The sequence below is a fragment of the Rhinopithecus bieti genome, unplaced genomic scaffold (genome assembly GCF_001698545.2).
Source record: "Rhinopithecus bieti isolate Rb0 unplaced genomic scaffold, ASM169854v2 scaffold_32008, whole genome shotgun sequence".
In the NCBI taxonomy this organism is placed as follows: domain Eukaryota; kingdom Metazoa; phylum Chordata; class Mammalia; order Primates; family Cercopithecidae; genus Rhinopithecus; species Rhinopithecus bieti.
The window spans coordinates 3590006-3604842 of record NW_016814433.1 but is presented as its reverse complement, the minus strand read 5'-3'; the positions used below and the strand labels follow the sequence as shown (position 1 = coordinate 3604842).

The 14837-nt window shown below is 55.2% G+C and overlaps 1 protein-coding gene across 2 annotated transcripts in view; it reads left to right on the top strand.

Annotated features, from left to right (window-relative positions):
• Positions 1-301: 301 nt before the first annotated feature.
• ALOX12B (arachidonate 12-lipoxygenase, 12R type) overlaps positions 302-14837 on the top strand; it is a 15270-nt gene continuing 734 nt past the window's right edge. The window contains exons 1-14 of one of the 2 annotated variants that reach the window (XM_017850726.1): positions 302-711; positions 1728-1932; positions 7141-7222; positions 7352-7444; positions 7548-7670; positions 7990-8093; positions 8386-8558; positions 8787-8930; positions 10735-10938; positions 11188-11274; positions 11589-11758; positions 12217-12338; positions 14162-14262; positions 14612-14782. In XM_017850726.1, coding sequence (XP_017706215.1) covers positions 565-711; positions 1728-1932; positions 7141-7222; positions 7352-7444; positions 7548-7670; positions 7990-8093; positions 8386-8558; positions 8787-8930; positions 10735-10938; positions 11188-11274; positions 11589-11758; positions 12217-12338; positions 14162-14262; positions 14612-14782 — 1926 coding nt within the window. In that variant the 5' untranslated portion in view covers positions 302-564. Of the gene's footprint in view, positions 712-1727; positions 1933-6933; positions 7000-7140; positions 7223-7351; positions 7445-7547; positions 7671-7989; positions 8094-8385; positions 8559-8786; positions 8931-10734; positions 10939-11187; positions 11275-11588; positions 11759-12216; positions 12339-14161; positions 14263-14611; positions 14783-14837 lie in introns of those variants that run through there. The other variant, XM_017850727.1, reaches the window with a different exon arrangement.

The window sequence follows — 14837 nt, the reverse complement described above, 5'->3', positions numbered from 1 at the left end:
CCCGCCCACCAGGAGCCTCAGAACCAATGCAGGTCACTCACTGCCCATGGCCCTGCTTAGCAGGGGTGCCCGACACTGCAGCCAATGGGGACTGGCAGGAGGAAGGAGCTTATTAGTCTGATAAAGATCTGGCAGCCCCACCCTGTCCCCCCCCACAACTTCCCTAGGGCCCTGGCTCAGGCTGGACTGGCTCCCCCACCCTGAAGGCGCCTTCATCCAAAGCATCTTCCATCCACCCTTTCAGAGGCAGGCCCAGTGCCCTGCCTGCTCTTCCTCCCTGCCAGCTCCCAGAAGGCTTGGAGCCCAGACACCAGCTCACCTGCCACCAGCTGGGCCCCGCCCGGGCCTGCCCAGCACGCACCCCGGCCGCCAAGGGCAGCAGCTTTTCCAGGATTTGGCCGGCAGGCCCAGTCACCCCACCTCGCCACCTTACCACTCCACCTCGGAGGCCAGCCCTGTCCACTCCACTCTGTGCCTGGCTTCTCTTGCCTGCCTTGGGCCTTCGTGTGGCCCCTCCACGGTGTCTGGGGACTGAGTGCCCCTCCTGCCTCCTGAAGAGTAGCCATGGCCACCTACAAAGTCAGGGTGGCCACAGGCACCGACCTCTTGTCGGGAACACTGGACTCCATCTCACTGACCATTGTGGGGACGCAAGGAGAGAGCCATAAGCAGCTGCTGAACCACTTTGGGAGAGACTTTGCAACTGGGGCAGTAAGTGTGTGTGTGTGTGTGTGTGTGTCTTTGTGGTCCCGGGAGAGGTGAAGGTGCGCAGGGAGAGCCAGGTGAGCTGAGCTTGACCAGGAGAGGCTGGAGAGCCAAGGCACAGCTCTGAAGACAGTGGGCTCCCCAGGTGGCTCTAGACGCCTTGTCCAGAGCTGGCTTCCAGCCCTCGCCCATGTCCCAGATCTCTGAGCCATCCTTCTCCATCCTACTCCCTCATCTCTAACCCCTTCAGGCATTCCTCATTTCCTTCCCCATCCTTTTCTTCTCTCTCCCTCTTCCTCAGTCCTCTCTCCCTGTCTCTGCCTATCCTGCATCCCCTCTTTTCTCAGTCCTTTCCACCTGCTTTCCTTCCCCTTCGCTCTCCTCCCCTTTCTGTCTTACCCCCTCTCCCGCATCCCTCTGTTTTCCATTCTCACTCACTCTTCCTAATTCAGCTGCCTCCTAGCTGTTTCACATTTGATTGGATTCTCTATGACTTACAATGGCATCAGACCAGCCTGTCTAGTGGAAGGCATGCTTTGTGGGCCCTCAGACCTGATTTTGAGTCAGGCCCAGCTACCTGCTGCTATGCGACCTTAATAGGTCACTCTATCTATGTGGCCATTCTGAATATTTGCATCTTCATTGATGAACGGGAGAAAGGGCTGGCTGGACCTCTCCCCACTCAAAAACTGCAGAGTGGTACCCAAGTCCTCAGGGGTCTGAAGGTTCCTGTAACCTCAGGTGCCTGGAGAGGGGAGTGGGAGAAGACAGGAGCTTGGGATGGAGAGAAGGAGGGACTGAAGTCCTAAGCAGCCCTAGGTAGAGGGACTCAGTAGGAGACCCCCAGGTTGGAGGAGTCAGAAGGAAGCTCAATGATCAGGTCAAAATCCTGTCTCTCCATCAGTCCAGGGAGGTGAGCATTGCGCAGCATGAGCAGGGCCTGGGTGAGAGGCCAGAGGGGTGGGCAGCCTGGGAGTCTGGGTGAAGTCCTGCCCACTCAGCCAGCCCTGCATCCTGCCTAGGTGGACCAGTACACCGTGCAGTGCCCGCAGGACCTGGGAGAGCTCCTCATCATCCGCCTGCACAAAGAGCGCTACTCCTTCTTCCCCAAGGACCCTTGGTACTGCAACTACGTGCAGATCTGTGCGCCCAACGGCCATATCTACCACTTCCCCGCCTACCAGTGGATGGATGGCTACGAGACCCTGGCACTCCGGGAGGCCACAGGTGAGCCCTCATCACCCTGCTCCATCCTATGGCCGTGAGGCCTCACGCTCCAGTCTGCTACCCTGGCATGGCACCCAGGCTCCCATCAAGCCAGGAGGGGCCCAGCCCCACCAGGGACTCCTGGACTCTCCTGCCACTGTCACACATTTCCCTCAGTCAGTGCTGCTACTCTGGGCTCAGCTTGGGGCTGCACACCAGAGGAACAGAGGTGTCAGGCCCAGCGGCTCCCCTCAGCATCCCCATCTGGCAGCAGACAGCATTCCCAGAGTGCGCTCCCCACTATGTCTCCAGTCCTCCCTGACTCCTACAAGATGCCCAGCCACTCTAAAAAGACCCCTTGTGATGCTAAGTACAGGCTCAGGACTCTCACAGGAGGCCTATTTATATGCCAATCATATGTGCTCCAAAAAGACTAGCTGTTACTCCAGCAGGATTCTGTTACTGTAACAGGATGCCCCATGATTCCAACCAGCACCTTGCTATCCCATTTAGAAGCCCTTTGAGTTCAACAGGTCTCCATGGTAATGTGGTCTTATAATTATGATCCCCTGGCTTTCTTTTTTTGAGATGGAGTTTCACTCTTGTTGCCCAGGCTGGAGTATAATGGCACGATCTCGGCTCACTGCAGCCTCCACCTCCTGGGTTCAAGCGATTCTCCTGCTTCAGCCTCCTGAGTGGCTGGGACTACAGGCGTGTACCACCACGCCCGACTGATTTTTGCATTTTTAGTAGAGATGGGATTTCACCATGTTGGCCAGGCTGGTCTCGAACTCCTGACCTCAGGTGATCTGCTTGCCTCAGCCTCCCAAAGTGCTGGCATTACAGGCGTGAGCCCTGGTTTTCTAACTGAGCATTTTTTAGACTCATGGGATGTTCTATTGCTCCAAAGGACTCCCTATTTTCCCAATAGGACACCACATTTCTCTAACAGGATGAACTGTTACTCCAAAAGGCCCCCCTTAATCCAGTAAGGATCTATCCAATAGAGGCCCTGTTATTCAGATAGACTGTCAAGGTTTCTCCAAGGTTAGGGCTGGCTAAGGCTGCCCAGTGGTTTTTCCAGTTGCTTGGTTACTCCCATGGGAGAGACACAGGACCTGAGTGGCTGAGCTACTTGCACCCACCCCTGCCAGAGCCCCTTGTGTGGTGGGCTGGGGTCAGGTTCCTAATTTGTGGTGCTGCATGGGAACTAGAGGCCTGTCCTCTGTTATCCCCCAGTTCTACCACCTGAGTGTCTGTTGGCTCCCCTTGAGGCGAGTGGGATGGAAAGGCAAAGCTGAGGACACCCGGGGCCTGAAGCCCTATCCTCCCTGCAGTTGACTACCTCTCTTCCGTTTCTCATTGCCCTGTGCTGGAATCTTCCCCCAGGGGTGGGGAACAGGGCCTGAGTTGGGGAAAGGAGAGGCAAAGAAAGCCTGGGAGATGGTGAGCATGCCAAGGGGAGGGTCTCACTGGGGACACAGAGCATCTTACTGCAGTGACAGGTCTGGGTGACATGGAAGCAAGGGACAGGCAGGGTGATGCTGGTGCCCAGGCAGGAATGGGGTTGGGTGGAGCCGCTGCCACGCAACAGGACAGGGAGACCTGAGTCACCCATAGGGCCCTCAAAGGAGTGAGGCTCCCGCCCTGGGGATGAAAACGAGCTAGGTCTCTGGGTTGCATAACTCCAGGGAGCGCTGTTCATCCAGAATACAACATGAGCTGAGGCAGGTGGAAGAGGGAGAGGGTGGTGAGGTGAGGGCCTTGAGAGGAAATGATGGACTGCAGTGGTAGGCACAGGCCAGTCTGGGGACCACCAGCCAGGGTGCTGGAGAAAGACGGACCTGGACTTGGGTCTCAGTTCTTCCACCGACTAGCTGGACATTTGGCATTTGGGCACATTTCCAAATTCTACTTCTTCTTTTTTTTTTTTTGAGACGGAGTCTCACTCTGTCGCCCTGGAGTGCAGTGGCACGATCTTGGCTCACTGCAACCTCCGCCTTCCAGGTTCAAGTGATTCTCCTGCCTCAGCCTCCTGAGTAGCTGAGACTACAGGCACGTGCCACCACACCCAGCTCATTTTTTGTATTTTTAGTAGAGACGGGGTTTCACTGTGTTAGCCAGGATGGTCTCGATCTCTTGACGTTGTGATCCGCCCGCCTCGGCCTCCCAAAGTGCTAGGATTATAGGCGTGAACCACCACACCTTGCCACATTTCCAAATTCTTCTAAACCTTGTAAATTGTAAACCAATTTACAAATTCTCATCTGTAAAATGGAGATAACAACAGAACCTACTTCATAGGGTAGATGTGATAATCCAGTAAGATGACATCTGAATGGAGTATTTTTTCTTTTTTGGGGATGGAGTCTTGCTCTGTCACCCAGGCTGGAGTGTGGTGGTGCGATCTCGGCTCACTGCAACCTCCGCCTCCTGGGTTCAAGCGATTTTTCTGCCTCAGCCTCCTGAGTAGCTGGGATTACAGGTGTGCGCCACCATGCCCGGCTAATTTTTGTATTTTTAGTAGAGATGGGGTTTCACCATGTTGGTCAGGCTGGTCTTGAACTCCTGACCTCATGATCCATCTGCCTCTGCCTCCCAAAGTGCTGGGATTACAGGCATGAACCACCGCACCTGGCCTGAATAGAGTTTTAAAAGGCTTAACAACTGTTGGTGGTCAGAAGCAGCCTGCCACGGTGCAAATCCAGCCTTGTCCCCAGGTAATATGTAATAGCGGCTGTTTCTCTTTGTAAAATGGGCATGGTGATACAGTCCTTTAGCTAAAACTGTTGACTCCAGGGGTGTTTTGAAATTCAGATTTTATTGAGAAGCTACACACACATGTATCTGTACACATGTGTATGTTTATATAAAATATGTATATGTATACATACATATTTTCATCTATAGATCTATATCACACACATACCCCTTATATTATGTGCTATATCTACCACAGGGCACCTCAATCAAATATACTAACACTTCCCAGCAACAACTATGAATAGTTACATCGAATGAGTTAAATAAAGATTGTATATAGCCTCAGGGAGATTCACAGCAGACTTTGTCAACCAATGAATTTGTTGTGGAACAATCAAACAGACAAACAAACTTGATTTCCACAGCTTTCTGTACTTTGGGGTTGTAGAGAAGGGGTCAGGAGCCTATAGTAATAGTCACCTGTCTCATAGGGTACTTCTTAGGCTTAGATTAATAAAAGTAAAGTGTCTACAAAGTGCCTGGTGTTGGGGACCAGCTTCGACACCACCCGTAGGGTACCCAAAGTCCAGTGGCAATGAAGGAATGAGAAGAGACAGGTTAAGAGTGCATAAAGAGTGGGGGCCAGGGGGCCAGTTGCAAAATGAAGCTGCAAAAGGCCCAGAGTTCTGGTCTCCACACTATTTATTGAGTACAATCACTCAGACCTAAGAAGCAGATGTTCAGGGAGAAACAGTGAAAGGGAGGCAGTACGTCATAGGCGTAATCTATAGCAATAGTGTTTTAAATGAATCTCCTTTGTGCTCAAACAGTGTATCTTTAACTTATCGGACAGCAGCTAGTGGGAGTGGGCTTAACTAGGAGCCTGCACGTCTGTCCACATTCCAGTGTTTCAAAGGAGTGTCTTTCTCCTTCAACACAGTGTTTACAGATAAGAGAGGTTATAGATAAGTTGTGCTCAGAGCATGGGAACATAATGGCAATAACGCTTCCCTCCTTAGAGGCTTTTTGTGACTTTCCACAACTTAGTGTCCCATTTTTTTTTTTTTCCCCGAGATGGAGTCTCGCTGTGTCGTCCAGGCTGGAGTACAGTGGCGCGATCTCAGCTCACCGCAAGCTCCACCTCCCGGGTTCACGCCATTCTCCTGCCTCAGCCTCCCGAGTAGCTGGGACTACAGGCGCCCGCCACCATGCCCGGCTAATTTTTTTTGTATTTTTAGTAGAGAAGGGGTTTCACCATGTTAGCCAGGATGGTCTCGATCTCCTGACCTCGTGATCCACCCACCTCAGCCTCCCAGAGTGCTGGGATTACAGGCATGAGCCACCGCGCCAGGCCGTGTCCAATATTTTTATGGCCAGTTTATACGGGAACCCCAGAAGCACTTTTCCCAACACCTAGGACCTAGTAAATGCTAAACAACTGTTAGTTCTTAATATTTCAGTGTTATCTACTCAAAGGAAAAGAAATCAACATATCAAAAAGATGCCTTATTTATTGTGGCACTATTCACACTAGCAAAGATATGGAATTACCCTAAGTGCCCTAATGGATGACTGGATAAAGAAAATGTGGTATATATACACAGTGGAATACTATTCAGTCAGGAAAAAAAAATGAAATCATGTCATTTGCGGCAACATGGATGGAACCGGAAGTCATTATCTTAAGTGAAACAAGCCAGACCAGAAAGTCAAATACCAAATGTTCTCACCCATAAAAGGGTGTTAAAAAATGTGTACACATGGGCCAGGCGCAGTGGTTCACGCCTATAATCCCAGCACTCTGGGAGGCAGAGGCGGGCAGATGACCTGAGGTCAGGAGTTCGAGACCAGCCTGGACAACATGGCGAAACTGCGTCTCTACTAAAAATATAAAAAGTAGCTGCGTGTAATCCCAGCTACTCGGGACACTGAGGCAGCAGAATCACTTGAACCCAGGAGGCAGAGGTTGCAGTGAGCTGAGATCGTGCCATTGCATTCCAGGCTGGGCGACAAGAATGAGACCCCATCTCAAAAAAAAAAAAAAATGTGTACACATGGACATAGCAAAATAATAGACAATGGAGACTCTTAAGGGTGAGAGGATGGGAGGGGGTGGATGATGAGAAATTACTTAACGGGTACAATATACATTATTTGGCTGATGGGTATCCTAAAGCCCTAACTTGGCCGCTGTGAAATCTATGCATGTAACAAAATTGCTCTTGTGCTCCATGAATTTATAGAAATAAAAAAATTTCAGTGGGTGTAGAGGAGGGACTTTTTGCAGCAGCAGAGCTCAACTTGAGGGTAGAGCAAGAGGAGAGTGTGGGTCCATGATCCTTTTATCTGAGATTTTGCGCCGGGACGCTCCTTCATTCTCCCAAGGTGAGCCTTCCCACTCCTTGGTCATGGGCAACCCCCAGAGCCGACCTGGGGCACAGAAGCTGAACTCCTGCTTCCGGAAGTAGGCAGGAGTGGGCAGGGGTAAGGGTCAGCCCTTGAGTCCCCTCCTTGGTCCCCCTACAGGAAAGACAACAGCAGACGACTCGCTCCCTGTCCTCCTGGAGCACAGAAGAGAGGAGATCAGAGCCAAGCAGGACTTCTACCAGTGAGGGGGCGGGTGGCAGAGTCTGGGCGCCCGGCAGGGGTCCAGGGAGGTGGGGGTCAGTGATGGCTCTGGCCCTTTGCCCTGGGGTGGTGTACAGGCATGAGGGTCACATCTCGGTTTCCCTTGCAGCTGGCGAGTCTTTCTTCCTGGCTTACCCAACTATGTGCACATTCCCAGTTACCGCCCTCCGGTCCGGAGGCATCGCAACCCCAACCGGCCTGAGTAAGGACCCGAAGCTGCGCTGGGCCCCTCCCATGGTTTTCCCCTGGACGCCTGCCTCCTCCCCGCCCCCTGGATCCCAGCTGCCCTGCGCTTCTCCCCACAGGTGGAATGGCTATATTCCGGGATTCCCAATTCTCATCAACTTTAAGGCCACCAAGTTCCTGAACTTAAATCTCCGCTACTCCTTCCTCAAGACAGCCTCCTTCTTCGTCCGCCTGGGGCCCATGTGAGTGTGTGTGAGTGACGGGAGAACAGGGCTCCTGCAAGGACTATTCCTCGCCCCCCACCTTGGCGGCCTCCAAGACAACCCCAGAGGTTGGAATGGCCAGGAAGGCAGAGGGAGCTGAAACGCAAACCCAGAAAAATCCGAGAGATGATCCCAGAGACCTAGAAATGCAAAGATCTTGAGACATGGGACCCAGAGACTTTGCGACGCACAGACCCTGAGACCCAGAGACCTAAGTGGGTGGGGCTGCTCCGCCACCCGCCCCAGCCAGCGCTTGGCAGACTCTCTGACCGCCTCTCCCTGGAATCCCATCTCCTAGGGCACTGGCTTTCAAAGTCCGCGGCCTGTTGGACTGCAAACATTCGTGGAAGAGGCTGAAGGACATTAGGAAAATTTTCCCTGGCAAGAAATCTGTCGTCTCCGGTATGGAATGGGGCGTCCGGATCCAGCAGAGGGAGTCAGGTGGTCTCCGGCTTGCTAGGCAGGACCCCCACGTGGGGGCAGTGGGACCAGAGAGGCAGCGAGGCGAGCGCGCGCCCTCTGGCGGCTTCTTGGAAAACGTCGCCCCGGGCTCCTCCCGCCGCTCAGCGCGAGGCTGGGGGCTTAGTTTTCCTCCCCGAGTCCTCTAGGTGCCCATGGTCTTCTTCTGTCCCATGCCTCTCCGTCCCCGTGGGGGGCCGGGCCTCCTTGTGACGCCCTCGCGTCGTCCTCGCAGAGTACGTGGCCGAGCACTGGGCAGAGGACACCTTCTTTGGGTACCAGTACCTCAACGGCGTCAACCCCGGCCTGATTCGCCGCTGCACGCGGATCCCAGACAAGTTCCCCGTCACAGACGACATGGTGGCTCCGTTCCTGGGCGAGGGAACGTGCTTGCAAGCGGAGCTGGAGGTGAGGCCCGCTCCGGCGGAGACCCCGGCCCCCTTTCTGGCCTCCCTCGCGGGCATCCCCCCCCTCCCCACCTGCGGCGCCCGCGCCAGTCCCAGTCCCGCCCGCACCCCGCGTCCCTGTCCCCGTCCCACCCCTGCCCCTGGTCGCCAGCGCCTTCTGCACCTGCGGCTCGGGTCACGGGCGCCCCGTATGGGCGCCTACTTGCCACCCATCGCGGCTCCCCTCCAGAAGGGGAACATTTACCTAGCCGACTACCGCATCATGGAGGGCATCCCCACCGTCGAGCTCAGCGGCCGGATGCAGCACCACTGCGCCCCACTCTGCCTGCTGCACTTCGGACCGGAGGGCAAGATGATGCCCATCGCCATCCAGGTGCCTAGGCTGTAGGCGGCGCTGCCGCTGAGCCTCTGTGTGCGCGAATGTTCCTCCGAGTGCGCGCGCGCTTATGCGAGCGTGTGGTCCTGTGTGTAGTCAGCCGTCTCTTGGTATCCTTGAGAGAGTGGTTTCAGGACCTCCCCCGGATGCCAAAATCGGCAGGTGCTCAAGTTTCTTATATAAAATGTCCTAGTATTTACATATAACTTACACACATCTTCTTGTGTGCTGGGATCACAGGTGTGAGCCACCGCGTCCGGCCCGGGCGTATTTTCTAATTCATACAAAAGCCCGGTAGGGCCTAGGAGCAGCTCAGGTTTGTATGCCCCAATAGGCTTAGGTGGAGATGCATCTTGCAAGGCGCAAGGACCGCCTCGGCAGTTCCCTGCCTCTCACCTTCTTGCTGTCTTGGTCCCCTCAGGTACAGAAGTACGAGGTGCGCTGCTCAGTGGAGCTGGGTGAGCTCTTGCTGCTGCGTGTACACAAGGAGCGCTACGCTTTCTTCCATGTTGCACTCCTGGGCTAAAGAGATTCTCCCGCCTCAGCCTCCCAAAGTGCTGGGATTACAGGTGTGAGCCACCTCGCCCGGCCATCTTGTGTATTTTAAATCCCATCTAGGCTGGGCGTGGTGGCTCACGCCTGTAATCCCAGCACTTTGGGAGACCGAGGTGGGCAGATTACCTGAGGTCAGGAATTCAAGACCAGCCTGGCCAACACGGGGAAGCCCCATCTTTACTAAAACTACAAAAATTAGCTGGGCATGGTGGGGAGGCACCTGTAATATTCGGGAGGCTGAGGCAGGAGAATCTCTTGAACCTAGGAGGTGAAGGTTGCAGTGAGTGGAGATTGTGCCAGTGCACTCCAACCTGGGTGACAGAGCAAGACTCTGTCTCAAAAAAATAAAATAAAATAAATCCTTTCTGGATTACTTATAGTACTCAATACAATACAATGTAAATGCTATGTAGATAGTTGTTATACGGTATTGTTCAGGGAATGACAAGGAAAAAAGTCTGTACACATTCACTAGACACACTTTTTTCCCCAGAATATTTTCCATAGGTTGTTGGTGGAATCCACCGCTGTGGAACCCATGGATAGAGGGCTGGCTGTACTTGTATGCCCCTATGTGTGTGCGTCTGTGAGTGTGTGCATGTATATGTGTCTGTGCAGTGTGCTTGTCTCTTTGACTTCATCCATCCATCCACCTGGAAAACCAATCCCTGAAGCGGGTCAGGTCCCTACTGGAAATACTGAGATAATTAGACTTAGCCTCTGCCTTGGGAATCTGGTCTGGCAGAGGAAGCAACTAGGTGTTTCCCAGGGTCATGCGCAAGTTAGAAAGAGGCTCCCTCTGGGTGAATGGGCCAGAGCCCCAGAGCCTGATGCTGCTGGTTCCTTAATGGAAAAATGTAGGCTGGTTTCAGTGATCTGCCTGCCCCCTGAGGGGCTAGGAATCCTTGTGCAGTGCACAACCTGCACACCTGAATGTGGTGGAGATGTAGTTGAAGTAAGGAAGTCTTGCCAGAGGAGGCAGCTTGTGAGATGGTTCCTGAAGAGTAAGTGGGAGCTACCAGGTAGAGACAGGGACAAGAGGAAGGTACTGCAGTCGAGCAGAGGGAATGGCAAGATCAAATGTGGGGAGGGAGAAAAGGCCCAGGGGTGCTCAGGGGACCAGTGGGACCAGAGTTTCGGAGTGTTTTCACCTTCTCAGACTCCCTTCTGTCTCCTTCCTGCAGTGGGCCCTTTATGTGTGTGGGTCTCTGCCCTCACCTAATCCTTTCTCTTTCATCACCCCTAGCTCAGCCAGACCCCCGGGCCGGATTGCCCCATCTTCCTGCCCAGTGATTCTGAGTGGGACTGGCTGCTAGCCAAGACGTGGGTGCGCTATGCGGAGTTCTACAGCCACGAGGCCATCTCCCACCTGCTGGAGACTCACCTTATTGCTGAGGCCTTCTGCCTGGCCTTGCTGAGGAACCTGCCCATGTGCCACCCCCTCTACAAGGTATAGGCTTGGGGGAAGGGGCCTGTCCCAGGCACCATGGCCCTCACCTGGCCTCGGAAAGCCCCCAGGCCCACTGTGCAGTCAAAGAGACGCCAGTCAGCCTGGGGGGGGGTATCTGGGGACCACAAGAGAGGGCTTGGCATGGGGACTTCCCAGAGTAAGTGGATCTGATATTGCAGAAGTGGGAAGCTGAGCTCCTTTGGGGGCCGCTTCAGCCCTTTCTCTTCATCCTCCTTGCTCTTCCCACAGCTCCTCATCCCCCACACCCGATACACCGTCCAGATCAACAGCATCGGCCGGGCCGTTCTTCTCAACGAGGGGGGGCTCTCCGCCAAGGTAAGACTTCCCGCCCCCAATCCCAACGAGACATTTGCTTTCCTCTGGCCTTTGCAGTTAGACGAAGAGCAGGACTTCCCACTTGCCTTTGGGTCATCTTGATGGGCCATGAAAGGAGGGAACTGGATGAAGTGGGTTCTCCTCTCGAGAAAGGAGCAGAGGCAGGGCTGGTGTGCTGGCCTGGAGCAGGAGAGTTCCCGGACGTGGGGTGGGCTGGGTCGGGGGTTACAGGGGCACTTACTGGGATCCTAGAGGACCTGAGGGGGGTGCCAGGGATGCCCATCCAGCTCCAGGATCTGCCTCCTCCCTCACAGGGCATGTCCCTGGGCGTGGAGGGCTTTGCTGAGGTGATGGTACGGGCTCTGTCGGAGCTCACCTATGACAGCCTCTACCTCCCCAATGACTTTGTGGAGCGTGGGGTCCAGGACTTGCCTGGATATTATTACCGCGATGACAGCTTGGCGGTGTGGAATGCACTGGAGAGGTGAGCTCGGGACAGCAGTGGGTGGCTCTCAGGGTGGATGCCTTGGGATGTTGGAGAGGGTGTGGGGAGCTTCTAGAGACCTGAGTGTGGGTCTCGTGCCATCCAGGGGCTTGGCCTTAGGGAAGGGGCCTGGGGTCTGTGTGTCCATCACACCTACACCCTCAGTCCTGCAGGCCCCTTCCTTGCTTGGCTCCCCAGCCCACCTCTGCTGGCCAGACCCCTTCTGGGATCTGAGCTGCCTGTAGGCCTTGCCCATCCCTTACAAGGGAGTGCTCTGGGTGTGTGCTGGCCTTGCCAAGCCATCCTCTCCACTTCTACCCCACAGGACTTGCCCTCCCACAGGCCTGGGGCAGCTCTGGGGCCAACAGAGGTCAGGGCATCCTGGGGGAGGTGGGAGAAGCCTGGCTGAGGAGTGGGAGGGGAGGAGGATCCAAACTGAGGCCCTGTCCCCTGGTCAGGTACGTGACGGAGATCATCACCTATTATTATCCAAGTGACGCAGCCGTGGAGGGTGACCCAGAATTGCAGTCCTGGGTGCAGGAGATATTTAAAGAGTGTCTCCTAGGGCGGGAGAGCTCAGGTATGGGCCTGGACACCTGGGCAATCAGGGGGAGCTGGGGCTGAGGGGCAGCCCCCAGGCAGGTCTGCTAGGGCCCTCCTGGGCTGGATCAGAACATGTTTTACTGTGGACTGAAGGAGACCAAATTGCTGCCTTAGGATTCTGACAGGCTCTTCTCCGGCCCCTGGAGTGGTGGCATCTCAGAGAGGCTGGGGAAGAAAGCATGGCTGGCAATGGGTCCCTGTCTGAGATTAGGGGCTGTGGGTCATCTCTGCAGAGACCTGGAGGGATCCCAGCCCCACCCCAGAAACAAATCTTTGTGGACTGTGAAATGGGGGTATGAGCTCCAACAGGAAAGGGCAGGAGGCCAGGGAGCTGGCAGGAGGGAGCTGGCAGGAGGGAGCTGGCAGCTCCAGGAGAGCAGTGAAAGTGTCCTGAGGTCTCGCCACCTGGGTAGACATTCAACAAATATCCAGTGAGCACCCACAATGCAATACTGTGCTGATTATTGAGGAGGGAAAAGAGAAAAAGGCAGGTGGTGAGGGTGCCTGCCTTCAAGGAGTTCATAGTCTGGGGTGGCAGGTATTTCCCTAAAGAAAGTTGTGGGGAAGCCCAGGGAAGGCGCCTAACCCACCTTGGGAAGGGGTAGTGGAGAGAAGATAGGGTGGGAGCAGCAGGCTAAGATCTAGCTGAAATCTAACTTCTTGGCTAACATCTAGCTAAGATCTGCAGGATGGAGAGGTCAGCCTCAAGATGACGGAGGATGGGGATGGAGAGTTCCGCATGGGAGCAGCATGTGGAAAGTTGAGAAAGCCAGAGGGAGCATAGGGAGTTCCAGGAGCTGCTTACTGCAATCACGTTCTCTGCAACTAGAGCTTAGGGTGGGACGTGGGGAGGTTCCCAATGGGCTAAGGCTGAGGCTGTGGGCAGTGGCCAGGCTGCACAGCCTAGTTAAGGGCCAGTGGGGAGCCATCGAGGGTTTTGCAAGATTAGACTTGTATGCTAGAGTATCAGGCTGCTCTGGCAGTCAGGAGACAGTTAGGGAAGCTGCCATGGTGTCCAGGAGGGAAGACTGGGGACCTGACTAGGGTGAGGGCTATGGGGACACCACAGAGAATTTCAGAGCTGGAAATGACAGGACTGGGTGATGGTTTGGATTTGGAGGGAGGGGCCGAGGGCGACTCCACGTTTCAGGCTTTTGCAGCTGGATAAATGATGTGTGTTGTCCCTTGAGCTGGGGGCTAAAAAGAGGAGCGGTTAGGGAGGAAGATGATGAGTCTGGTTTGAATATGTGGGACTTTTGGAACCTGAGATCACTATGGCAGCCAGGACACATGGGACAACATGAAAGAGAAGCCAGCAGCTTGGTAGGGAAGAGGTGTGGGACTGAGAAATCCATCTGGAGTGGGCACAGAGTCTGGAAGGAGGTGATGGGAGGGAGTGGAGGGCGGGGGCTGGGTTGATTCGGGGCAGGACTCTTCCGAAGGAACGAAGGAACCCAGGAAAGCCTCCTGCCTCTCCCAACATCCCCAGGCCTGGGACCAGAGAGGCACCCCCAGGGAAACTGAAAGAGAGATCTGAGGGTCACAGGTTAGGCAGGGGCCAGGAGCAGCCCTGGAGGACTTCTGGCCAGGGCCTGCAGCTCTCTATCCCTAACTTTATGATCTGGATTAGGGGAGATGGGGTTCCTGCCACAGGAGGGTCACACAGTCAGGATGAGGGTACGGATGCGGCAGCTTGAAGCTTTTGCAAAACGGGGAGAGCGGGACATGGTGGCGCCCTCTGCCGGGCAGCCAGTGCCAGGGCAGGACTGACGCCGCCTGGGCTTTTCCCCCGCCGCTCAGGTTTCCCCAGGTGCTTGCGAACCGTGCCTGAGCTGATCCGATATGTCACCATAGTAATCTTCACCTGCTCTGCCAAGCACGCTGCTGTCAACACAGGCCAGGTACCAGTGCTCTCAATAGCCCAGGCCCAGCCCCAGGCCCAGACCTCCCAAATTTAGTCCGTGCCCCAACCTCAAACCCAGCCTCAGCCATAATCCCTGGTCCAGCCTCAACTTGTCTCAGCCCAAGTTCCAGCTTCAACTCCAGTCCCAACGGAAACCAAGCCTCAGCCCCAACTCTCAGCCCCAGCCCCAGTCTAACCAACCCAGCGCAGCCTCAGCGCCAAGGGCGGGGAGTCCAAGGCAGCGACTGGAGGGCAGATGGTCAGGGCATGGCGGAAGGAACTTTCCACAGTACTCTTCTTCCCGGGGTACTCTTTCACCCAGACCCGCACCTCTACCCCACTTCCAGATGGAGTTCACCGCCTGGATGCCCAACTTCCCAGCGTCCATGAGGAATCCACCGATTCAGGCTAAGGGGCTGACCACTCTGGAGACCTTCATGGACACGTTGCCGGATGTGAAGACCACGTGCATCACGCTGCTGGTGCTCTGGACCCTCAGCCGTGAGCCTGACGACAGGGTGCGAGACGGGATGGGGGACTCTGAGCACAGGGAGGGGGCCAGGAGCTGGGGGG